The sequence below is a fragment of the Sarcophilus harrisii genome, chromosome 3 (genome assembly GCF_902635505.1).
Source record: "Sarcophilus harrisii chromosome 3, mSarHar1.11, whole genome shotgun sequence".
Taxonomy (NCBI): Eukaryota; Metazoa; Chordata; class Mammalia; order Dasyuromorphia; family Dasyuridae; genus Sarcophilus; species Sarcophilus harrisii.
In genome coordinates, this window is record NC_045428.1 from 217,427,792 (window position 1) to 217,455,568 (window position 27,777).

At 33.0% G+C, this 27,777-nt stretch overlaps 1 protein-coding gene across 1 annotated transcript in view; it reads left to right on the forward strand.

Moving 5' to 3' along the window:
• The first annotated feature begins 963 nt into the window (after nt 1-963).
• The window catches only part of CRLF2 (cytokine receptor like factor 2), a 30,338-nt gene continuing 3,524 nt past the window's right edge, over nt 964-27,777 (forward strand). The window contains exons 1-7 of the mRNA XM_012546126.2: nt 964-1,122; nt 11,660-11,765; nt 13,676-13,839; nt 14,740-14,873; nt 19,480-19,642; nt 23,464-23,575; nt 27,640-27,724. Of these exons, the coding sequence (XP_012401580.1) occupies nt 1,047-1,122; nt 11,660-11,765; nt 13,676-13,839; nt 14,740-14,873; nt 19,480-19,642; nt 23,464-23,575; nt 27,640-27,724 (840 nt within the window). The 5' untranslated portion in view covers nt 964-1,046. The remainder of the gene's footprint in view (nt 1,123-11,659; nt 11,766-13,675; nt 13,840-14,739; nt 14,874-19,479; nt 19,643-23,463; nt 23,576-27,639; nt 27,725-27,777) is intronic.

The following is a 27,777-nucleotide window of genomic DNA, read 5'->3' on the forward strand; positions in this document are numbered from 1 at the left end:
TTAGCACTATACTTAAAGGACCAAACAACTTCTATAAGTCCTAAAATACCAAATGACTAGCTTCAACATTGTAACAATCAAATATTTTTGGTTTCTGATTCTAGAAAATTAACAGAGATATCTTTATAACAATTCCCACTTCAAGAGTTTATCCTGATAGGATAGAAATGTCCTGAAGTGATAATCTTTTAGATTTTCTAGATCTTTTTTTTTTTTTTTTTTTTTTTTTGGCTAACAATCATTTATCATTTCTGAACTAATATAGCCTAAATAGTATTATGTCATCGGAGTGGCACAGTGATAGATTCAGAAGGCATAGGTTCAAATCCTGACTCTGTTTCTTACTATATAATTGACTATAGACAAATCAATTCAACTTTCTAGATCTCATATGTACTATGAGAAGGTTAAACTACTGAGGTTCCCTTCAGCTCTCTTATTTAAAAAAAAAATAAAATAATTTATCAAACAGGATTTGAAATGACAAAGTGAGATCCACATACTTTTTGTATTTATAATTAAAAATTAATTTTTTATACAATATGAATATAAGCATGTTAAGTTCTATAGCTATACTTTATGTTCTCATTTAAAATCCATTTTTGTAGGCATATTTTCTCATATTTATCATTTTTAATAACATCATATTATTTTATTACACTAATTATATCATAGTGTGGTTAGCTCTTCACCAATTGTTGGGCATTTAGATTGTTCCTAGTTCTTAATATAAATATAAAACTATAGGGGAATTTTTTAGTAGATCTTATTTGCATTTCCTTTTTTTCTGACAATGTTATTAGAAAACTTGACTTATATAATGAAGTGAAAAGCCTTATCAAGATAGATGCAAATCTTTCTCCACTCTCAAGCATCAAATACTTTATAAGACTAAATAGCTATTTATTTCCTGTAGTCATTTCCTTTGTATGTCTTTAGTTTCTTTAGAAGGTGGTGAGCTCCTGATGTAAGCATTAGTAATAAGCCATTTACTACTTGGGTTATCTTTGACACTATTGCTCATATTCTTCTCTGTGTCACTAAGGATGGGAAGAATCCTTTGGGCTTGTGTAGCAGTCATTCTGCTGGGAGATCTGGTAACTACTAGAGAACTAGAGACAAGTAAGTTAAATCTTTTGAACATAAATGTCCATATACATTTTCTTTCATTTTTTTTGCAAGTGTAATACTCCCTTACCTACTTTTTTCCTTGAAACAGACTTGTCTAAGGCTATGTGTCCTTACAGATTAATTCCAGTAATGTGGAAATTGTATTAAAATTATTTCTTGTTTGAATTCAGGGGATCAGAACTTAATGAAATTTTGTCATCATTGCTGTTTTTGTTTTGACAACACAGAAGAATCCAAGTTAAGAATGTGAGGACATTTAATTAATTCTTTCTTCCTTTTTTACCTTCAAAGATATTCAGTTGGTTTAAAAAAAATTAGTCATTTCACAATGGAAATTTAAAAAAAAAGATGGGGAAAAAGCAATGAGACACTATGATGTAAATAAAGTGATAGCCACTGAAAAACTAAGATTTCATTGAATGTAAGAGAGGCTGTGCACACAGGAACACCTGGAAATGATTAGAATCCTTATCTTACTGTCTTTCCAACTTGGTTTCTGTGGAGACTTCAGAAAATTGTTGCCAGACTATGTCATATTATGAACTCTGTTCAAAGGACAAGTAGGAGATGCCAGATGGGAAAATTTCTAATATAACTGAAAAACATAGCAGATTTCAAATCATGCAACTAATATTTTATACTCTAGCTCAATATGTTGGCAGTGGATTCCAGGTTATGCAGATGAAAGCAGGTATCATTCTTTTTTGTCCCTTAACACTCTGAATTCTCCCAGTGTTTCAGCTATGACACAGCTCCTTACTTTCTAATTCTGTGCCAATCTCCTATCCACAGGAATTTGTAAAAGCCTTTAAAGACATTACTTTACTCATGGTTTGGTGGTTGCAAATTGGATTGCCATACAGAGTGCTCTGGAACACTAATGAGATATCGTATGGGCTTCTACACAGGGAATGATAATAATTCAACTTTGCAATTGAGTTCCAGTCTATATCCCCATGATTTACAGCTCTAGTTGTAATCTGAGCTAATCTGTCTACACATGCTCCAATTAATTCAATTCTCTACCAATATTAGAAGGCAGGGGAATGATGGATTAAGTTGTAACTTGAATTGCTGGTATACATGGAAGTAAATTCAAGACTCTTCTTTGAAAATCTAGACTTTCCTTTCTATCATCAGCCAACTTGAGACCTGATTAGGAAATAGATGCCTAACCTACTTAAATACATATGTATAAAGGAGGGAAATTTATGAAATAATAACATATGCTTCAGTTTCTTGACATCGTGTCGTATGTACTTCTTTCTGATTTTGTTGTTTAGTCCTTTCAGTAATGTCTGATTTTTGTGACCCCATTTGAGGTTTTTTTTTTGCAAAGATACTGGAGGTTTTTTTTTTTTTTTGCCATTTCTTTTTTCCAGCTCATTTTACCTAGAAAGCTGAGACAAATAGAATTAAATAACTTGTCTGGGGTCACACAATTATATGCCTGAGACTGGATTTGAACTCAGGTCTTCTTGATTCCAGACCTGATGCTCTCTCAGTTGTGCCACTTAACTGTCCCACTCTTTTTTCTTACCTCTTGAGAAAATAAGTTGAAATATTTTTCTTTCATAATGTAGTTTGCTTTTTTCTAACTGTAGCATGGTACAGATGAAAATTCACTGATTCTGAAGTCTTAGGAAACTTGAGCTCAAATCCTATCTTTGATGTTGACCACCTGAGGAACCTTGAAAAGCACTTAACTTTCATTGGCTTCAGTTTTCTCAATTGTACAATGAGGAGGTTGGATAGATAGTTTCCACAGTCCCTTCTAATTCCAAAATCTTTCTCATCCAGGAGTTCTCTGTATTATATTGAAAAAAGTGTGGTCCCTATCGACTTTTCTAATACTTAATTAATTTTATTAGCAATTCATCCACTAATGAAAGTCACAAAATGTAGGATCATCTCTATTTTGTAAATGGGGAAACAGATTTAGAGCAAATGAGGGATGTGTCCAAGGGCATGCAATGATGCTGGTAGAATCACGCTCTAATTTCTATTCCATTGTTCTTCCCACCCACAAAAGATAGCAGTCCTCTCAGTTTATAGGGCTGCCTCTTTGTGGTGGAGAAAATTGATTCCAGGATGAAGTCATTGATACTTTAGAACCTGGATGGAGTCTTGAATTGGAAACATTCTCTTTTTACTGATTCAGAGTATAACACTGGAATTCAGCAAGAAAACAAACAAACAAAAACTGAATAGAATCAGAACACCTTTGTCATTTGTTATCTATGTGATCAAGAAAAATTGTTTTAACTCCTCTGGACCTTAGTTCCCTCATGTGTAAAATGGAGAAGTTGAACTAGGTGGCTTCTAAGATCTCTTCCTGATTTCAGTCTATGAAATTATAATTCAAAGAAAATTAGATATTCTACCAGAATTAGATATTCTCCAGTCTGGTTGATTATTTCTTCTGAAACTCTTTAGAGCTGAGAATGGAACATCTTACTTTTGTAATGAGACATCAGTCTTTCCAGGTTTAGTTATGAAAATAAACTGATATACTGATGATATATGAAAATGTATGGACCATTCTTTTCAAGAGAGTTATGCTGTACATTTGTTCTATTCTAACAACATAATTTTTTTTTTGTTTTGCTTTTAGCATTTACTCAAAATTTACTTTCTTTGAGGGATGTTAATTCACATTATTATATTCATTTGTAATTGATTTTGAAACCTATGTTTGAACTTGGGAAATCAAAATTTTATTTACTTTTATTTCATTTTGATACACGTATGTAAGATATTTGGACTGATAGTGACATTTGTGGTTGCTTATGAATTTTCCTCAAGGATAGAAATTTACAAGATATTGTATAATGGAACATTATGTTTATCTCAAATAGTGCTGCAATTAAGCAAAATTCTCTGGAACAACTTTTGTCAGCCAGAAAAAAATACCCAATTAATATTTCAATTCCCTACTTATGAAGAAAACCTGACACTCTATCTAATATGCTACCTTAAATTTACTATGCATCAGTTCAAACAGATCTTCCCAGTTTCCTCAGAACTGTCCATTTCATAATTTCTTGTGACATTAAATAATATTATGCTGTATTAATATACCATAATTTGTTTAGCCATTATGCAATAGAGAAATAATTTCTTAGTTACTATGTATATATATATATATATATATATATATATTTGCTATGAAATGAGTTATTCCGAATACTATTTTTGTCCATACCAGGTCTTTTACCCCTTTTTTGGTTCTCTTTGGGGTCATAAATCTAGTAGTGGTACAGATATGTCAAAGGGTATGTGCAGTTTAGTAATTTGTTAGAACCAGAGTTCTAAATTGTTTTCCAAAATGATTGGACTAATTCACAACTCCATTAGCTGCGTACCCAGTGTGCTGGTTCTTCCATAGCCTCTCCAACATCTGTCATTTTCCAGGGGAATAGGAATCTTCATGCAAGAAAGAAAAAAGGAACTCAACATGATGCTCTCATGAAAACAAGAGTAATTAGGATTGCATAATCAACATCAAATGCTGCTGTTTTTGTTCAATTGTTTGAGTCATGTCTGACTCTTTGTGACCCTCTTTGAGGTTTTCTTGGTAGACATGTTATAGCTATTTATTGTTTCTTTCTTCAAGTCATTTTAAATAAGGAAGCGGAGGAAAACAGGGATAAGTGACTTGCTTAGAGTCCCACTGTTAGTAACTGTCTAAGGTAGGGTTGAACTCATGAAGATAAGTCTTCCTGACTTCAGGCCTGGCAGTCTATCCACTGTATCACCTAGCTGCTCTGGGGGAAAATGTTGTTCAACATCTAAAGCAGAAAAGGGTTAAATTTATTTGATTGAATAGACAAATGACTATTGATATGATTTACATAATATGACACTCCCTGTTTATATCTACTCTCCTTGCTTTATAGGAATCATAGATTTTAGAGTGGTAGGGGGCTTTAAAGACTACCTTTTCCACCTTTTCTAACTCTAACCTCTCAACTTGTTTTATAGATGATGTGGTTCTGTGAAGATCATATAGGTAGTAAATGGCAGAGTTAGAATACAAATCTAGGTCTTCTGAATGTCTCTTATATGTTTCTTTCAATTATTTCCTGCTACATTAAGGCCCCCTCCCCCCAACATACATACACAAACTACATTCTATTAAATTAAACTTTGCAGGTAGAAAAATAGAGAAAAAGATATAAAGTCCTGGTTTCCATAATCAGATTCAGGAATAACCTTTGATCTCTGCTGTTATTATCTCACATGATTTAAAAATATGACATTTTATTAATTAACACTAATTACTTATTAATATTATTAATATTTTATAAAATATTTTAAAATAACTAATGCTAAGAAGGAAGCTCTGCAATGTCATTGGGGTCTGAGAGGGAAGATATTGATGTCTCTGATACCATCATGTCTCAGGAGGAGGCAGTGAGGTGATGCAATAAATAGAGCACTGAACTTGGAGTCAAATCTGGACTCAGAAATTTAGTAGCTGTGTGATCCTGGGTAAGTCATTTAACTTCTGTCTCAGTTTCTTCATCTGTAACATAAAAATAACAGTACTTCTAGTGGTTGTTGAGAAGATAAAATGAGATAACATTTATAAAGAGCTTCACAAATCTTAATGTGATGTACACATACTAGCTATTATTATTTGGACTATTTAAGCCAAAAGATGTTTACTTTCACACAGTCTGTAAATTGCTCATAGTTCTATGAATTAGCAAAGGAATAGTCCATCAATGCTTTCCTTTTACATCTGTCACTAATAATATAATAGAGAAGTCTATTTCTTTGCAGCAACAGCATCCTACAGGAATCCCAAACTGTCTTTCAAGCAGGTAGGATGGCATCATTGAATCATTTGCTGAATTAGGCATCCTACTGTGTTGAGACAGGAGATGCATGGCAAAGTAGGAAGAATGCTAACTCTGCAACCTGCCTTTAATGTGCTATCCAAGTGACTTTGGACAAGCCACTTAATTGCCCTAAACCTCGGATTCTTGATCTATAAAATGAGGGTTTGGAAGTCATTGTCCTTTGAAGTATTTCCTTACTTCTAAAGCTACAATTCTATGACTTTTGTGTCTCATTTAACAATTTCATCTGTTAAGAATCAACAGGTATGACAGAGAGAAATTTAGAATGCTGCCTAAGCTATCTGCAAAGATCTTTTTGTCCAGCACATACTTGCTAAATGTCTTTTTTATTTATCTGAAAGATGCTTCTCCTTCCCAAGACTCATCATCCTTTCCAGAAATGTAGATCTGTTCATTCTCCCCAAAACATTCCATAAACATTCTTTCCACAGCCTTTGGACTCTAATTCCCCTATCTTTCTATTTACATAAGAGGAGGTGTCCCTGTGAGATTTCTATAAAAATCAAATATCTGAAGAATTAGAAATAATCTTTTACGCTTATTGGGATTTTACAGTGTGTCCCTGCTTAACATCAACAGTTCTAAACCACAGCCTCCTTGTCTTTCTGTCTGTAAGCAAGTTATCCCCATCCTTTCCCCTACCCCAGTCACTTTTTAAAAAATAAATTATCTTTTAAAAATAGAGTTTTATAGATATTTTTTGGTTTTTACTTTACATCCATTTTGGACTGGACTTTATATTCATTTGTATTCATATCTTTTTCTACCAGGCTAGTCTTCTCTTGCAAAAAATGACAGTTTAGAAGAACAAATTTACATAGCATCTCTTTCTTACAGAGTATCCAACATCCTGTGTCTGTAGTTCTCCACATCTTCAGTATAATGAGAGAAGCATATTTTCATCTCTTCTCTAGGACAGCATTGATTATTCTGGTAACACATTCAGTTTAAATTTATTCAGATAAGAGATTATCATGATTTAGATGCTATTTTTGGGGATTACAGTACTCCCTAGTTGGGAATTATAGTTGGTAACTGCTGAAAAGTTTCAAAAGATGCCAAATAGTTGTAAATTTGACTTAAAGATTTTTTGATAATCATTTTTTCTAGAGAATTATGTTATATATAGTTCCATGATTTGACATATAGCCCATAGACTTTATATTGAATCATTCTATAGTGAGACATTTGTACAGTGTGCAAATTTAAACATCTCCAAAATGCTATAGGGATCATTTTAATTTTTTTTAATTTTCTACAATGTTCAGTGTTCTGATAAAAAGATCTCTCAAGTGTGTAAAAGCAAAGAATTAAAAGAATACCCAGTATTTTACATTCCACTGATTTAACCAGACTCAAGAGATGTTGTAGATATTATTGTCTTATCCTGCAACCATACCCTCTTAGAATCTCTAGTTGTCATGATGCCTGGAAAGAGAGGGTTCTTACCAGAGAATGAAAATCAAATGGAGGTAAATGAACCCTGGAATGCCTTAGACAGTAAATAAAGTTTTATGCTTCTGCCAAAGTTCTTAAGTTCCTAGCTTTTTTAAATAGATTATTCTCAGTTTCTTTTTGTTTATTTGTTCCAAAAGCAGAACAAAAACTCCAAAATGCATTCTAATATGGCCCAAGGGTAAAGATTTCCTACTCAAGTGTTACCATAATTATTTCATGGTATATCACAGACACAGAATTGTCATAGAATTTTCTTAAGTCTTTCCAGGCCAAAATTAAAATTCACTCATTTTTATTTCTTTATATTATTAAAATGTATTTGTTGTTGGATCATTTTTCAGTTACATCTGACTCTCCATGACTCCATTTGGGATTTCCTTGGTAGATATGCCATGGCAATTCCTTTTTCCAGTTCATTTTATAGATAAGAAACTGAGACAAAAAGGGTTAAGTGACTTTCCCAGGGTCATACAGCTAGTAAGTATCTGAGGTAAGATTTGAACTCAGGAAGATGGGACTTCTCAACTACAGGCCCAGCACTATCTACTCTACTTTGCTACCCATTTTTTGTATATGATATCTATATATTTTTTTCTTTGAAGTGTGAAAGGTATTGTAAAATTTCATAGAAGACTGAATATTACAAACTCCCCAAAGTTCAAAATGTGTACGCTAAGAAATTCACCAAATAGGCAACCTTAGGCGTCTGTGTCTAAGTCTCGACCCTGAAACTACTGATTTCAGAAAATATCCTCTATGACTCTCTCCCTACCCACTTTATTAATTCCAGAATAAAGTTTCCTTTAAATCAAATCAACAACAATTTATTGAGAATCTGCTTGCAGTAGGCCACTGTGCTAACTTTGGGGGGAGATAGCAAGGCTAAGACACAGTCTCTACTTTAAGTCTAAACTATAAGGAAAAATATTATTAATGCTGAAATGAGTGCTGCAGATAAAACTATTCTATGAATTCAGAAGAGAGGGAAGGACATTTTAAGATAGCTATGAAAAGTTTCATGAAGAGATGAGGTAGTCATAGAAAATAGATTAGTTTCGGAATCATGGTTATATACCCATAGTATATAGATTTAGAGCTTGAAGAGAACTTAACATCTACCTCCTTATTTACAGATATGAAAACTGAGACCCGCTGTCACTGGTCAGTTCAATTGTGGACCATGGGACCTTTATTCTGATAGCAGAATTTTCTGCCAGCAACAAAACTACCAATTTTCTTACAAAGAATTGGAATAGTTTCTTAATAATGCCAAGGGGATAAGAAACAAAGCTCTAACCTGAATATAATACTGTTCTAAAAGCTACATTACAATAATTTATCACATTGTAAATTAGTACTTATTGTTCAGAGCAGAGTGGATGACAATGTCCTTATGCCAGAGTTAAGGGGAATAAGGACATTGAAACTAATGGGATAGAAAAAGGAAGGGATGGAGCTCTTCATCACAAACAGGAGGCCAAGGAAACTTCTGGGAAGCCAGAAGTTCCCTCTTAGCTTCATTTCTCCTATCTGTCTTCCTCCATTCATTCTGTTTCATTCTTAGTTCAGGCCCTCATCCCCTGTCCCTCAAATTATTGAAAAATAGTTTCAGGGCAGCTAGGTGGCGCAGTGGATGGAGCACTAGACCTGAAATCAGGAGGACCTGACTTCAAATCTGGTCTCAGACACTAAATACTTCTTAGCTGTGTGACCCTGGAAAAGTCATTTAATCCCAATTGCCCCAGGGGAGAGGGGGAACAGTCTCCCTGCTTCAACTTTCACTCTTTTCTAATTCATTAATCAACCAATCAAGGAAATGAATTTTTTAAAAAGCATTTATTAAGGATCTATTACTTGCTAGACACTGTGCTAGGCAACCCAGGGTCACACAGCCAGTAATTGTGTGAGGCCAGATTTGAACTGAGGAAGATGTCTTGGCATTCTATCCATTGTCCCACCTAGCTGCCCTATCTCCCATCATTTTATATGTAAGGAAATAGGGATCTTTCCAAAAGTGATAAATGACTTACCCAAGATCACATAAGTTAATAGTCATCAGGATTTGAAACCAGGATCTCTAATGACAGAATTAGCCTGCTTTTTATTACCCCATCCAACATGGAGGATTTGCAGTACCAGTCCATGGGGAGAATACTGGCCAACATTTTTGGGTTCTCCAAATGCTCATAACAGAGTTTGTAAGGGAGAGCTGTCTCATTCACATGAAGATGAGGAAATTGAGGTCTGCATAAGTGAAGTGACTTGCCCAAATTCATACCCAGGCTCTCTGATTCTAAATCCAGTGTTCTTTTCATTATACCATGGAACCATTTGAGGTTCTATTTTGTAAATGTAAATACCACAACTAGAATGAGAGAACAGAGCAGGGTAGAAGGAAAAAAGGGAAGACAAAAAAAGGGGTCATAAGGTGAAGCGAATTTTAAAAAAAGGCTAAAGTCACAAAAGTGAGAGCATGAGAAATAGTAGTGACAGAACAGGGGTGAGGGAATGAAAAAATTACTGTTAGCAAAGGAAGGTCTTTTGTGATATCAGAGATGGGGCTCATTGAGGAATTGGTATGAGCAGCAAGAGTTAGGCTTTTTTTGGTTAAAAGAATCTGCCTTTGTTTTTGGATTTCAACCATATCTCCCCCCCCCCCCCGACTCTTTATTCTGAATCTCTGAAGCACATGCCAACTGGATGCATGGGGTATTTAGGGAGGACTAGCACTTCTGGTATGAGGAATTGCCAAGACTTTTTCAGGGATGCTCATCCATCTTTACCCAACTCTCACTTGTGGCTCCAAGAAACTATAGCATGTGTAGTGGTCACAACTTGGTAAATTGTTTCAGTTGATGCTAAATCATGTTGAGGGTAAATGAGAGGCCTCAAACATATTAGTGAGTTAGAAGAGGGTCAACCCCCTAGCATATAAAGACTTCTTTCAGAATAACAGCTGGATGAGAACAATTTGCTCCAACAATCATGAAGGCAGCTGAACCAGGGGTTGTGGGAGATTCAGAGCTTGGCCAGATATGGAAGATTCCAAGATCATCCATTCTGTCCTGGGCCATCACCATTCATCTTGCCTTATGTCTTACCCCTAAACTTCTATCATTCTGGAAGAAAGAATGAGGTTGATAACTTTGTGCAACTCTGTCTCACTTAAATTCAACACATGTGCAAATCATCACCCATGATGTCATTGGTCTTCTTTGAAAATAAAACATGAACAATAACAACCACTTGAAAACATTCCCAGAAAATATTCTTCAAATTAATTGAGAAAGCTGAGTTCTGTGGTTAGAGGCCAATACAATAAGCACAAAACAAAAGTAATTATAGCAAGATTGGATTCCCCAACCCTTTTTTTTTTTTGCTTCTTTGCTAAAATTTAAGTTTTTTTTCTTGTATTAAGATAGTACAATTCAGTTTGAACATATTAATCTAACATTAATCATCACTGCCTTCTGTAGTCTGATACTATCCTAGCTAGGTGATACAATGGATAGAACCTAGACTTGGAGTCACAACATTTGAATTCAAATTTTCCCCAAAATATGTTTTAGTTATTTAGCATATTCTCTCTTTCTCTCCCTCCTTTCCTCTCTCTGTCTCTGTCTCTCCTTGTCTCTCTGTTGTTCTCTCTCTCTCTCTCTGTTTCTGTGTCTCTATCTCTCTGTGTTTCTGTATCACTGTCTCTGTCTCTCTGTCTTTCTCTCTCTGTAAGTGTCTCTCTATCTGTGTGTCTCTCTGTCTCTCCCTGTCTTTGTGTCTATCTCTGTCTTACTGTTTCTTTCTGTGTATCTCTGTCTCTATATCTCTCTGTCTCTCTCTGTTTCTGTGTCTCTATCTCTCTTTGTGTCTCTCTTCTCCTTTTCCCCTCCATTCCTCTATTCTCCCCTCCTCTTCCTTCTCCTCTCCTTTCCTTTTCTCTTTTCTCCTCTCCTCTCTACCTCTTTATACATAAAACATATATATATATATATACATATATATATATATATATATATATATATTCTCTCACATTAGAAGTAAGTTCCTTGAGAGTACAGACTATTTAATTTTTGTCCTTGTATCCAGCACTGAACATAGTGTCTGGTATATAGTAGGCATTTAATAAATAATTATTGATTGATTAAAGTCAAGGATTAAAAAATATCTAGCTATGACTTTTGTTTACTAATCTATTTTCTCCGTAGGACATAATGTGAGTATACAGATAGTCAACTTCAATTTTGAAAGAATACATGTTAAATGGAATGTCAGTGAATATTTTGCTGAGAAGAATTTAACCTTCCTTTATGGGTAAGTATTTTTTTAATTTTAATTTTTTTATGGTTAAGTATTTTTGAAGAAATTCCTCAATACAACAAAAAAATGAATCATATATGCTCTTCTGAAAAATCTTCTTCATATGTGGAGCAAGGAGCATGTTGGAGAAAGATGCCATTCTATTTATATCTCTGTGTTTCAGATTTCAGTTGCATCCTAAGTTTATACCACAATCACATTTCTTCAAACTTTTTGATATCAAGCTTAACCACTTAGGTTCTTATGTAGTTATTCTCCAATATACTTATTCACATCATGGAGAATGGTGGGTTTAGAGATTAGATCAACTGATTTAATGGCACCCTTTCAGGGAATTTCTGACATTTTTTTCTTCTTCTTGAAAAGATCAAGCATAGATACTATACCTGTGATTCCACTAGTATAGGGAATTTCCTAGTATAATAGCAGATAAATAGATGGTTCAATGGAAAGAGTACTGGGCTTGGAATCAGGAAGATCTGAATTCAAATCTGCCCTCAGATATTCACTAACTGTATTGCTTCAATCAAGTCACTTAACCTTTATTTGCCTCAATTCACTGGAGAAGCAAATGGCAAACCATTCCAGTATCTTTGCCAAGAAAACTTTATGGACAATATTAATGTGCTATGGTCCATAGACTCATGAAGAGTAGGACATGACTGAACAACAACAAAGGGTATTTCTGTCTTTGACTCACACTATTAAAGAGTTTTCCAGAGCACTGAGAAGTTGTTACTTTCCCAGAGTCATATACCCATTATATATGTCTGAAGCAAAATTTGAATTCAGGATTTCTTGATCAAAAACTCAATTATTTATTCACTACATATCATGCCTTCCTGGTTATAACATAGTCTTCATGATGAAGTCATTTCTTCACTCCAAAAAATCATGTAGTAATAGTGGAATGTGGTTTAAAGTAGGTAAAAGACTTTATAAACTATAAGGCAGAGATGTCAAATTCCTAGCTGCAAGTGGGCTATAAAACTACCAAGTGTTTGTTGCAGGTTAAAATGTAATTGGGAAATGTTTAACAGAATACATAAAAATATAATAAATGGAGATTATATTAATTGATAATTTTCTTAGTCAATAGGACATATATCTTAATTTATATTTGAGTTTGACACCATTTTACAGGACTATTCAAATGAAAAATGTTATCATTGTCATTATTTCTTTTTCTTTTCTCTTTCCTCCTTCCCTTCCTTCCTTCCTTCCTTCCCTCCTTTCTCCTCCTTCTTCCTCCTCCTCTTCTTTGTCCTTCACCTCTGCCTCCTCTTCCTCCTTCTTCAGCAAAACCAGAAAAATAATTTATACCATAACATTAATATCATGAAAATGAAAAAAAATAGTACTTTTATGAACTGATGAAGAATGAGAACAACTTACATAACAACAACAATGTAAAAATAGACTTTGAAATCTGTAAGGATGATGATTTAAGAGAAGGTCTTGCCATAATTCTATCTTCTTACTAGCTGATGAGATCCCTAAAAATGCTATACTGCTACCTCAGTACAGTATGAAAGTGATGCTGAATTATTAAAGGTTATCCTAATGGAGTGGGAATCCTGGCATATGCTGCCATTTTGGAAAATTCTAGCCATGGTTCAGAGGCTTAAATAAAACTGGGAATGGCTCATTACTGGAAAAACCTACAATTATCCTCCATATAAGGTAGTTTTAAAATTTTTTTGCAGTTATGATGGAGTGGTGGAAAACATGGTAGACTACATTACTAAGAGTAGTATAGCTTTTATATGATCTATGAACATTAATTTGCATTGGAAATTTCAAGGCTTCTGCCTTTTTAAATATATATATATATAATGATTAATTAATAATAATAAATTAATACATAAATTAATAGTAGCACTAACTTTTTTCTTCAATTGTAGGTTGGACAAAGCTTCACCCTCACAACAATGTCCTCACTACACACTTGATCAAGGTTATACTGCTGGATGTCTTTTTAAGGCTAGCAATAAAAGACTGAATTTTTTACTCAAGAGAAAAAAAGATAAAGTTCTTGAACGAAGGAATGTGAGACTTAGCCATTTTTGTAAGTACCAAGTTCAGTTGATGTTGTTGCTTTCTCAGTTACTAAAATTTAATGGACTCCCATTTTCTAACAGATCCAGAGCAGGAAATGAGTCCCCCACTAAGAGGTGAAGATGAATTTGCAATGGTAGACATCAGTGCTTTTGCTACCTATCATGACTTTTTTTTGTTGTTGTTCTTGTCAGTTTGAGTACAAATGGATAGAAAGATGGAGAGCAACAGACAGACAGAGACAGAGAGAGGCAGAGACAAAAAAGAGACAGAGACAGAGGAAGACACACACACACACACACACACACACACACAGACAGAGAGAGAGAAGGCCTGGCCTCCACCCCCTGGCTGAAGGGAAAGGGAGCAAATCTCATTTATTCAAGTGTCTTCAAATATGACTAGGCATTTATTATAATTTAACATAGTTCAGATATGTTAATCTTCTGTATTTCTTTCTTTTATCTTTAGGGAAAGAGACTGGATTTCCTTGCTATAGAAAATGTCCAGATGAGGACATTCTTTTTTTCCATTGAAGTTCATCATGTTCTCAACAACTTAGCACTTTATTTTAGAGTTGCCACTATAGAGCACTGAAAGGCATTATTAAACCATTATGTGTCAGAGGCATATTTAAACTCAGGTCTTCCTGACTTCAAGACTAGTTTTCTCTTTACCATACTATGCTGCCTGTCTATAATCTTTATTATATAAAATATTTTATGGTGTACCAGCATAGTTCAAAAGAATAATTTTAAATAAGTTTTAAAAGACTGCAAGGCCTAAAATCTAATCTAAAAGATTGATATGAGAAGGAAAGGCAGGCAAGGAAAACTCAGCAACTTAATAGAGCTGAAAGATTTTTCTCTGAATAACTTAAAATTCTGGTAAAATATATTTCCTCTTTCAGTAAAACCCAGCTCTCCAACCAATATGAGCTTCACATGGAGAGAAGATTCAGTTACAATAACATGTTTTGATTCACCCATTCCTGGTCTCCTCTATGAAATTCAACACAAAAGCATCTTTGATCAAAATTGGCAGGTATGTACATGAAGCATGTTTTAGCTTCATCTGATTATCTAATCTTAGAAGGCAAGAGATCTTAGATTCATGACATGGAATCCTAGTTAGAGAATTATAAAGTAATACGGCCTTTCTAAATATACATATATATATTTGCTTTACCTACATCTCACAAAATTTCTTTAATATAGGTGGTCCTCATTAACAATTGAATGATAATAATCACTTAATAAGTAATTTTTGAACACCTGCTATATATATGGGAGAGTGGGTAGATTGCTGAATCTGTAATCAACAAGACTTGAGTTTAAATCTCATCACAGTCACTGACTCCCTTTGTGATCCCAGGCAAGTTACATAAACTCCATCAGAATCATTTTTCTCATCTTACAAGAATAAGAGATGATAATTTATCAGGATTGCTGTGATGATCAAACGAGTTAAAAGTAATGATCTTTTCAAACCTCGTAACAATATATAAACATCAGCTATTACTATCATTATTGTTAATAGTAATAATGATATCATGCATTATTAGACATGTAGAAAGTCTAAGACATATTCCATTTTCTCCAAAATTTATATGGAAAGAAGATTCAGAATCACAGAATTTGAGAGTTGAAAGGATTGTCATTGACAGTCCAGTCCAACTAATAGAGGGAAAGAATCTCCAATACAACTTACTTAAGAAGTGACCATTCAACTTTTGAATAAAGATTTCTAAGTAGAGGAAATCTGACCACCTCTTGAAGCAGGCTATTATAATTTTGGAGGGCTCTAACTACAGCAAGTTATTTCTCCCAGACATCAAGCCTAAATTAGACTTTGCAATTCATAGTCACTTTTCCCTACTCTACCCTTTCATCCTTCTCTCTCATGATAGCTCTTCGGATACTTAAAGATAGTTATCATGTTCCTCCCTGAGTTTTCTCTTCTTCAGGGTAATTATCCTCAGTTCCCTCAACTAAAACTCATGTGACATAGAATTAGGGGCTCTTCACCATCCTGGTTGTTCTCCTCTGGACATATAGATTAAAATCAAACCATAAAAGACAGCATGTAATAAAATGCTAGATTCTGTGGGACTTATAAGGACCAAATAGTAAAGAGGAAGGTTGGATCAGTGAGAGCTGAGGTAGTCAGAGAATCCCGTATGGAGGAAAGAAGACACAATGTGGATTTTGAAGGATGGAGAGGATTTGGATAAAGGAAGGAAGGCAAAAAAAGGATGATAGCACCAAAGCAAAATGAATATAGGATATTCATGGGAAAGTAAAATATTAGCATTATTTCTTTTCTTTTTGCTACTTAACCTTTCTGTTTCTACAATTCCCTCAACATATATATATATGTATATGTATATGTGTGTATATATATATATATATATATGTACACACACACATATCAGTCTGACTGTACAGTTAAAGGTAAAGGAAAAATGGAGCAACGGGATATTCCTAAAACATTTCTTATAGTTTGGAATGAAATCTACCCATTTCATTGGGAAGCTCACTTAGTGGTAACAAAGTGCCTTATTTGTTTTTGTATAATTAGCCTTAAGTTTGTTACTTCATTACTTTTCCACTCTGCCTTACTTTCCTGCACATGATGTCTGTTCACTGCAGAAACAAACATGAAATACTGAGAATATTTTTTAGTGCTTATAAATCAATCAATCAGTCTAAAAGCACTTATTTTTTTAATCTGTTACTATATGCCTATAAGGAGAAAAGTAACCAGGGAAGAACCAATTTAATTTATAAACTCATATATAAAATTTTATTAAAGAGAATGGTGAGTAATATTGCCAAATAAAAAGACAAGAAGTAGTAGAGATGTGGAAATGACACATAAGTTAAGGCAAAAGACCAAACTAAGCAAGATCATAGTCATGGCACTTAAAGATGAAATTGTAAAGAGTCAGTCAAGCACTTAACAAACATTAAACCAACAATAATTTAATAAATTATTTAAATTACAAGAATTTATTTAGCATTACTATGTACCACTTTTAGGTACTAAAACTAAGTTCTAGGCAAAAACAAGGTCTTTATCCTCAAGGAGCTCACATTTAGTTGGGAATACAACATGTAAATAAGTAAATAAATGAAAAACTTATAGGGTAGATGAAAGCTAACCTTAAAGAGATATATCTCTTATAATTGTAGGAAGTAGGAGAAGCCTCTTCAAGAAGAAGACATTTTAGCTGAGTCTTAAAAGAGCCCATTAGTGTAATGAGTGGCAAGTATCAATTGGTATAATTGTACTGTTTTGGACACAAGAAAAAAAGGATGTTTTTTGCTGAATTAAAAGTGAACTATATTCTGGTAACTAGAGGGACACATTTTATTTTCAATTTATCTATTAAAGTTTCATATTTATTCTTTTTTGAAATAGTGAATGAAGTATGACTTAGAATACTAAGATTGAAAGGGCCATCAATACACAGCCAATTTTCAATCCAGTAAATGATCTGATATCTAGTAAATCAAAGTACTAATTGAAGAAGGTACCTAGAATAATAATCAGAAAATATGAATTTGATTCTAAATTCTCATGCTTACTATCTATGTTGCACTGGACAAATTGTTTTTCTTCTCTGGCCCTCATCTTCCAAATTTGTAAAATGAAGCATTGATAAGAACTAGAAGGGAACTTAGAAGTCATCTACTTCATCTCTGGACATCTAAATGGTGTAATGGATTGAGTGCGTGGCCTGGAGTCAGAAAGATTTATATTTATATTTACTAGTTGTGTGACACTAGGAAAATAATTTAACCCTGTTTATCTCAATTTCCTCATCTGTAAAATGAGCTGGAGAAGGAAAATAATAAACCATTCCAATATCTTTGTCAAGAAAACTCCAAATAAGGTCATGAAGAACTGGACATGACTGAAACTACTGAAAAACAATTGATCTCTTTCATTTTACAGATTAGGAAAATAAAATGCACAGAGATAAAGTGACTTTTTCAAGAGTACAGCAGTATTAAGTTACATAATTTAAAATTTTTTTAGCTCTAGCTTCTTGATTTTTTGTTCTGTTGTTTACCTCAGACAAAAGAGTAGGAGAGGTAGGGAAAATAAGTACATAACAAGGGATATGTAAAGTGGAAGGGGCAATCAAGTAGCACAATGGATGGAGTAGCACAGAGTGCTGCTTCCTCATAGAGAAAGACCTGACTCCAAATCTGGCTTCAGATACTTAACAGCTGTGTGATCCTGGAAAGTCACTTAATATTGTTTGTCCCAGTTTCCTCATCTCTAAAATGAACTAGAAGAAAAAAAATAACCGCCTATTCTAGTACCTTGATCAAGAAAATCCCAAATGGGGAATGGAGAATCAATATTGAATTTAATGAAGAAAAATGAAGAGAAATTAGCAGTAAATGATAATAAATAAATTGGATCAGACATATAATTATAATTTAAGGAATAGTTAGTAAGAAAATTTTATCTACTTACAAAAATCAATCTATACTTTGCAACTTCTAATTTCAATGAGTTGCTTGGAGATATAGAGAAGTTAAATTATTTGCCCAGTATTACACAGCCAATATGATTCAAAGACAGTACATAAAACAGTATTTTTATGATTCTAAAGGCATTTCTCTATTCACTGGCTGCTTCTTACTAAATAATTTTGGAAAAAAATTAAAATATAAATCTACATTTTTTATTGAAGTAAAACCATGGCTGCTTCTTACTAAATAATTCTGAAAAAAATTTAAAATATAAATCTACATTTTTTATTGAAGTAAAGCAGAGGGATCAAACAGCTGGTCCACAATACCAAGTGCAACTTGAACCAGATTAAAATGTAATTAGGAAATATTTAACAAATGCATAAAAATACAAGTTAAAAAGTCCTTATCCTTATGTATAGTTCAGTGGCCTTTATTTCTGTGATTTTGATATCATTGGGAAGTTAAGTGGTGTAGTGTATATAGCATTGGATATGGAATCATTTCATGAGCTCAAATCTGGCCTTAGATACTTTCTAGCTGTGACCTTGGATAAGCCACTTCACCTTGTTTGCCTTAGTTTCCTCATCTATAAGATGAGCTTGAGAAGGAAATGGCAAACCACTCTAGTATCATTGCCAAGAAATCCCAAATGGAGTCATGAAGAGTCAGACAAGACTGAAAATACTAACAATAGCCACTGGTGTGCACAAATGCTAAAGAAACTCATTTTATCAGTCAATAGAGATTGATGATTGCTTTACAATTTATAAAACATGTCTTTCCTGGGAGACAGAAAACTTAAATAATTTATCCAGGATCACATAGAGAAATCATAGCACTTCACCAAAAGTTATTTCATTTTTAAATATCATGTCACAAAAACATTTTATCCCCTTTTACTGGTAAGTTGTCCATTATAAAAGATATATGTGTTTGGAATTTGGTCTTCTGGAATTCTACCATGCTAATGCTTTAGAAAATGAATGGAAAGGGATAAGTAGATTAAAAAAATCAAACAAAGCAGTTGCATGAATTGAATCATGAATGATTGAGGAGAGAGTGTATTATCACTTTGATACTTTTTCTTGGTAAAGAAATCAATATAAATTAATCAATATAATTATAATTAATCAATATAAATATATATTTGTTTCCAGCCCAACACGAATGAACTATGTAATGTTACAATAAGCGGCTTGGATTCTGAGAAGTGTTACTTCTTCCGGGCCAGAGTGATAACAAAAATGGCTATTTATGGCAGTAAGGCATACCCTAGTAATTGGTCCCCTATAACACATTGGAAGAGGAGCAAATTGGAAGGTAATGCCAAATATAAGGCTATATAATATTTTAAATGATTAATTTCAAGGGGGAAGTGTGTGATGTGTTACTCTCTGTGGGTATAAGGGTCTTACCAAAGTGGGGTCTGCATAACATAAAACTTATTTTAGATTACCAACAAAGTTAATATTCTAGCTTCTTTTTCCCCCCTTCTTCTTCATAATATGAAGTGTTCAGGAAGAGATTTCTCTTAGTTTTCACATTCCTAGGTGGCTTTCTTCATCACTTTACAAAGAATTAATTATATTAGAAGCAGGAAGGTGGTTTATTGGATAGAGTGATAAATCCAGTTGAGACATGTAATGAGGGAGGGTGAGGCTCTGGGAAACAAGTGAGGCAGAATATAGGCACTAGACATTGGAAAGAAGACTATTAAAAGAAGTAAAGATCATAAAGAAGGTATTAAGGAGAGCACTAAAGATAAGCTTCACCTAGTTTCTCATTGAGCAACTCATGTAATATGCTGGTGCTAAGAATGATCAGCATGATGCTACCTGTCAAGAAGAATATCTGAAGAATCTCATCATTTATTTTTTAAATCTTTCTTGCATTTGGATTCTTTAAAGGATATTTTCTATTACAGCTGAAAACATCTCTGGCCTTACAAGACTAATATTCAAATCATTGAATAGCATTATCTCTGTGATTGCATCTGATATGAAATTTTGCATAATCTTAAAATAAGAAAAACAACAATAGCTTGTATTTATATAGCACCTTAAAGTTTCCTTTCAATCAAGTACATTACTCTTCGAATTAACTCACTTATTTGATCTTTTACTGCTCAATGTCATTTACTCCTCTTTGCTGTTAATGAAAAGACAATGCTTATTAAATTCCACCTTCCTCCTATATAATGTTATAAGTTAATGTCCTAAATTGGGTTGTCCTTGATTATTGTGATTTCCCACTTTGTAGGAGAATTAAGTGTTTACTAGCTAAGATATTTTCTGGTTTCCTTTGCCTCCTCATTACCACAGTTGCTTTATATCAATTAAGTTTCTATAAAAATTATTAAAAATTAAATTCTAAGTCTTTTCCTCTATCCTTTCCCTAATTTTTGATCTTGAAAGAATACTTGAAGAAGCAAGACTGAAACTCTTGTACCTGTTCACAGTATCTTTGTCTCACTTTTATCTTTTCCTCAACTTTGATGTTGATTTTTAAGCTTTTGCTTCAATTAGTTGATAGTCTGACAGAATGAAGTTGACTGATGGACTCCAATATCAGTAATGAGTAGCTTACTGTCTCATTCTTTTCTTTGCATCCTCAGCACTTAGCAAAATGCCTAGCACATCTTAAACATTTAATAAATGCATGTTGATTGAATGATCATTAAGATTCTGTCATGTTCAATTTGGGGGTATATTGTTGTTTGATTTACCATATCCTATATCTTCTGATTATTCTCTTATTAAAAAAAAGTGTTCATAACATTCAGGTGTGAGACTGCTCTATTGAGCAGTCCATGAGCTTTTAGCCCCTCCAATTTTGCCATTTCAAACTCTATTTTACCCAGATATTTTTATCATTATTTGCTATGCCTACTTTTTTTTTGAAGCCATAAATTATCACTATATATGTTGGCTTGGAAGATTTTTTGTTTTTTCACAGCGTTTCTCTATTTCTTTGTCATTTGAAAAACATATTAGCATGTGTAATTATCTTCAAAATGATCTTTTGCTTATACACTTACAAGTATGAGGGAGGCTTGTAGATGAAGAAGACCAAGGGAACCATGAAATATTTTTCTAGTTGTTTTTGGGGGTTTTATAAAAAATAACTGCACCAACTCATTTATTATTCTTCCTTCCACAGAGACTCTGTGAAGCACAGTTTATTTATCTCTGAATTATTTTTATAAAATCACAGATTTAGAACTTGAAGGGCTTTGGAGGCATCAAGTACAATCATCTCATTGTATAATTCAGGAACCTAGGTCCCATCATTTATATATGCTCAAGTTCCATTTGTAGAATCATAGATTTATACATTGAAGGGACTTCAGAGGCATTTAGTCTAACTCCTTCATGTTATAATTTTAGGAAAGAAGAGGCCATGAAATTCTAGTGACATGCCCAGTATCACATAAGTAATAAACATCAGAAATTGTTTTTGAACTTAGGTTCTCTTTCTCCAGAGTCAGTACTCTTTCTACTATACCACATTGTCTGCTCATTTATTCTATAGTGAGAATGTCATTATTGGTATGTTTTAATTCTTTTAGGAAATCATAGCATATCAACTCATAGTTCAAGAGGAAAGAATCTAATGTTTGAATATCAATAATTAAATCCATATTTACAAATGGTCTAAAAATGGCCTGATTCTTAATACTCCAAATAGCTATTTTTAAAAGTTTTCTTTGGTTTCATGTATTACTATGGTTAAAGGATTCATCCCATAGTGGCCAGCCTATTGGCAATGGGCCTCTATGTACTTGATCTGTCATTAAAATGATACTTGAAAGTTTTTCCAAACAGTAAAACCTATTTCTTGCTTTTTATGTGATATGGTTTTCCTAATCCCTCCATCATCTTCATAATTTCTGGAGGCTTCAGGAATTAATGTGGATTAAGTGTCTGGAAGTCACTTCACAATTCTTTGAAGATTGAATTTAATTGAACTTTCCTTTCACTCCTAATTATATATGCTAGATACTAAATATCATGCTCTTGTACGTTCTTTCCTTGTAGTATTGGAGTGAAGTTGAATAAATATGCAGCAGGGTTCTTCCCATTGGAGATGATATTAGTAAATCAGACAGATTTTCATCTTTTTGCTCCAGTTGACATTAATTATAGCTTATGATTAACTGATAAACAGTCTACTCGTTAATAGGAATTTCTTTCAAAAATACATGGGAATGTTCAACATTTCTTTCCTTATACACATGCTTAAAATAGTTTGATATGACAGAAACTGGACTTTGAAGCAAAAGATCTGAATTTTAGACCTGTTTGCCAATGAATTGGTATATGACCTTGAACAAGTGAATTTAAATTCTCTGAAATTCAGTTTTATTCTCTATAAAATGGAGGAAGCTATCTATCTTGTCTCCATCCAAGATCATTGTGAGAATCAAATGATGACTTGCTAAATTGTTTTGTGAATTGAAAAGAGGTAGACATTTGTAAAGGGGCATTATGCATACAGGCTGAACTTAGAGTCAGGGGGAGTAGAGTTTCAATAACATTTACTAGTTATATGACCCTAGATTGATCATTTAACCTCTTTCAGCCTCAGTATCTTTACCAGTAAAGTATTGTTGTGAGGACCAAAGGAGATATGTAAAGAGCTTTGCCAATCTTAAAGAAGTATATAAAACCCAGCTATAATAATAGTAATTTTATATTATAATTATTATGCCTATATATTATATTATTGTTATATTTATGGTAATGTCCATCCAAGGCTTTTTGACTAAGAAACATCTTGCTAGGAAATATGACCCAAAGGGTCCCTATAAAAGGTAAATGTATTTCTCTAAAGCTAGTTTAGCTAAAAGCCTCTATTGCAGAATGCCTCCATTGGTTGTTATTTGTCTCTTTGACTGACTATTCTCTTCATGCCTGGTAGTTTTAGTTTGTGGATTGATTACCTGATCCTTTTGACATCCTTTTCTGAATGAAAGGTTATATGATTTAATATAGGAACTAGATAATGACCTGTCTTTTTTGTTACATATCTTTTCAACCTATTATTATTATCAGAATCCAGTTAGGATCTTTTAGAATTTGTGAAGAAAAAAATGAATTTAACTGGAAATATGCAGTAACAGTTATCTTGTTTTCTTACAGATTCATGCACAGAGGCAGTCAAAAAACTTTCCCCCAAATATATCTACATAATTACTAGTCTGGTTATCCTCCTAATGATATTTCTTCTTTTATTTTTGAGAAAATCATCAAGGTAAGCACAAATTTGCATAATCTCAAAAGATAAATGTCATGGACATTTTAAAAAGTGTCATTTAAACTCCTTGAAGACAGGGTCCAAATCTTTCTATTTCCCCTATTACTAAGTTCAATTCCTTGTATGCAGAAAGCTTAGAATAAATGTTTTTTTGAACAAATGATGAAGAAAGAAAATTCTTATGTAAGCAAGAAGTCTGTGATTGTTCAATGACTACTTAATTACTTCAACAAATGAAATGAATAAATAATTGGTTAGAAAAAAGATAAATAAATATATTGAAGCTAAATAATATACCATATAGAAACTCAAAATTACTTCAACATATGCTATGTTAATTCTTTTAAAAATAATATTTATTTTTATTATTTATATTTATAACATTTATACTGTATTATTGTTTATTATTTAAAACATTTTTTAACCTTTGTCTTAAAAAATAAAATCCCTCCCTTTCTGTTTTCTTCCCCCTTCCCTAAGATGGTAAGCAATCTGACATAAGTTATACATGTGCAACCCAGATATTAATTCTGAAAGAAATTTTGAGAGGCTGGAAAATTGAATGAGTATTGGTAGGATTATTTAAAGCTATTAAGTTGATTGTAAAACATTTAAAAGTAATAACTCACATTTATAGGGTATTTTATGGCAACAAAAAGTGGATAGCATATATCATCTAAGAACTTTGTAACTGATAAGTTATTAGTGCAAGTACTATTAATCTTCATTTTATAGATGAAGAAACTGAAGAAAAAAAAAACCAAAACCCTGATATGTCATAATCAGAGTTAGAAAGATGACTGAAAAAAAAAACCTTATTGAAATTGAAGTGAAAAAATTTCCCAAAAAGCTTTGACAAAAGAGTTCAAATGGTAATTTGAGATATCTTTAAAGTTGATCAAACTTAAATTATACAATTTGGCTAAAACAAAATAAAACAGTGTGCACAACTTATGTTTTCTAAATATCATGTTGAAGACATTTTAAAATCTTGAATAAAAAACCAAACCTCAACTCTTTCCCCTATATACAAACTGATTTAAAGCTGAAGTGCCCGAAAATTTAGACTGACAATGGATGATGGACTGATTATATGTAGTTCCTTGAAGTATGGTGGGATTGTCTATCTTCAAATGACTTTATGGTTATAAATTGGCTGGGCACATTACATTGAATTCTTGCAAAGGGGCCCATTTCAATTTTGTCTTTAGTAGAAGAGGAGCTCAAACTGAAACAATCAACATCAGTCTTTCAAAGGAAATGAAGTAATCTGATAAGCATATTAAGGGCATACAGACAAGACAATCTGTTCGATCTAGATGACTGTTTGTTATTTTAATATAGAACAGATCTAGTTCACAAAGAAAAACCTTAGAAAATACCCTCTAGATGGAAAAATACACTTTTACTCTTTTTCAGGGGAATCCCTTGCTCAAAGTTCAGAGGAATCAATTAGGTCAAAACAGTTATTATTAAATTAATAATATTAACATTTTCTATACTTCTATGACACATGACAGCTTTTTGTAAAGTATTTCTAAATTATGCTCAGAATCCAAAATTAATCATTAGGAATAAGTTGTAAAGGACAGAAAAACATATAAAAATATGGCTAATATGAAGTTGATACCTGAAAGATCCATGATAGTAATTACTTTCCATTGATAAAGTCAATTTGTTGAAGTCATCTATATCTACTGGTATTAAAAGAATCAAGAGGATCAATTGCTGAGGCATTGTCAGAGTTCAATGAAAGATAATAGAAAAATGAGAATAGATATTACAGAGATTGTTAGTGAACATCTATAAATGAAAATGTTGATCTCAAAAAACCACCATAGCTTAATCAAGAATTACTTGTGATAGTCTAAGCTTATTGCATTTTTTGGATAGTTACTAACCTGGTAGGTGGGGAAAATAGTGTGAATTTAGTTTTATTCAGAATTACAAACCATTTGATAAAGTCTTTTGTGCTATTTTTTTGGAAAAGATGAAGATGTGAGTCAGATGATAGTACTATTCTATGTACTATCTGGACATGTAGAATATCTGGATCTCCCAGTAAAGTATCCTAGGGATCTGTTATTGGCTTTGTGGAATTTGACCTTTTTATGAATGCCTTGGATAAAAGCATAAATATTATGCTTATCAAATGTGCACATGATAGAAAGCAGATGAATGGCCAAGATACTGGATGGCAAAACTATAGTTAAAGAAGATCTTGTTAGGCTAGAATATTAAGTTGAATAAAATAAAATACAATTTGTTAAGAATAAATATAATGTCTTAAATCTGGGTTATAGTGCCTTAATTTTACATGTACAAGATGGAAGCATGTGGCTGAATCCCAGCACATAAAAAAATTGTAATTCGACAGTATGATGTTGAAACAGAGAAAATTAGTGAAATCTGAGATCATTATAGCAAAAGAGGTTCTAGGATTAGGAAAGAAGAATTCCAGCTTTGCCATTGTCAGAGCACATGTGGAGCACCGATTTCAATCTGTAGTCCTTATTATGGGAGTGACATTGATAAACAAGAACATTTTAAGAAGGCTTCCTGGAAAGTGAAGGGCTTTTAGTTCATCCTGGATAAGGATCACTTGAAGAATTTAGGGAAATATTGTGAGCCCCTTGAAAACAGGGATTGTTGTTTACCTTTCTCTGTATCCTCAGCACTTAGCACAATCCTAGCACATAGTAATTGCCTAACAAATGCTTATTGATTAAGTAACTGTTTATCCCAAAGAACAGAAGACCTATCAGAGATATGAAATTGCCATATTTAAATATGTGAATAACTGTCACTTGGAAGAGGAATATAATTTGTTCTGTTTGGCCTTAGATGAAAAAAGTAGGAATAATGGGAAGAAGTTGACAAAAACCAAAGTTGAGTTCAGGAAGAACTTAAAAAAAATGATTAGAGTCATCTAATGGTGGAATAGGCTACCACAGGAGGCAGTTGTCTCACCACCATTGGAGATCTTCAATTCTATGAGAATACTATTTAATTCTATAGGAATATAGAAATAGTATGAACCAAATATTGTGCCACCTGCCATATGAAGACAGAATCAAAATATTTCCTGACCACAAGGGGCTTGTATTCTATTTGGGGAAAACATATACAAATTTTTATGAAATATACATATTAGCAAACGTATACATTTTTGTGGATATGTATATATATATATATATATACATACATACATACATACATATATCAAAGAAGCATCCTGTAGAAGGTGGCATCTGATCTGTGCTTTGAAGAAAATAAAAGATTCTTTTCTATAGAAGGGAAGATTTACATTACTTGGAGGGGTGTATGTGTGTGTGTGAGTGTGTGTGTGTGTGTGTGTGTGTGTAATACTGTTTGTAAAAAGACTTGGAGGTGAGAGATGGTATACCATACATCGTATAGGTCAATTTGTCTGAAACAAAATTTTTGAGGGGGGATAATGTCTTCCTAGGTTGAGAACCTAGATTAGAGCTAAATGGTGAAAGCCATTAAATGCTACCTGTCTAGTATATTGTAGAAGGAATTATTATTATTAGTAGTAGTAGTATTGGACTAGATTGGACAAGATGACCATAAGGGAAGCTAGGTGGCACAGTGAGTAGAGCAATGTACTTAGAATCAGGAAGGCTCATCTTCATGAGTTCAAATTCAGTCTCAGACACTTATAAATTGTGTGACCTTGGGCTAGACATTTAATCCCACTGACCTCAGTTTCCTCATTTGCAAAATTAGCTGCAGAGGCAAATGGCAAACAATTTTAATATCTTTGTTGAGAAAATCCCAAATAGGGTTATAAAGAATTGGACATTACTGAAATGCCTGAACAACAGAAAAAAAAAAGTGGCCAAAAATGTTCCTTTCAATTCTGAGGTTGTATAATAAAATAATTTTATAAAGTCACTTATAAAACATTCTAGGGATTTACAAAGAGCTCTCTTCTAAGGCATAGGTACTCTAGATATCATCATGACCATTTTAACCAATTTACTCGTGCTCATTCTGGAGTTTAATTTACCTAAAGAGATTTTTTCTTTTAATTTCAGAGTTAAGAAATTAATCATGCCTGTTGTACCTGATCCCAAATATTCTTTTCCTGGTCTATTTGATTTTCACAGGGGAAACTTTGAGGTAATTATTAGTATTTTTTGGTGCATTTTGTTTGTTTTTTAAAACTATTGCTA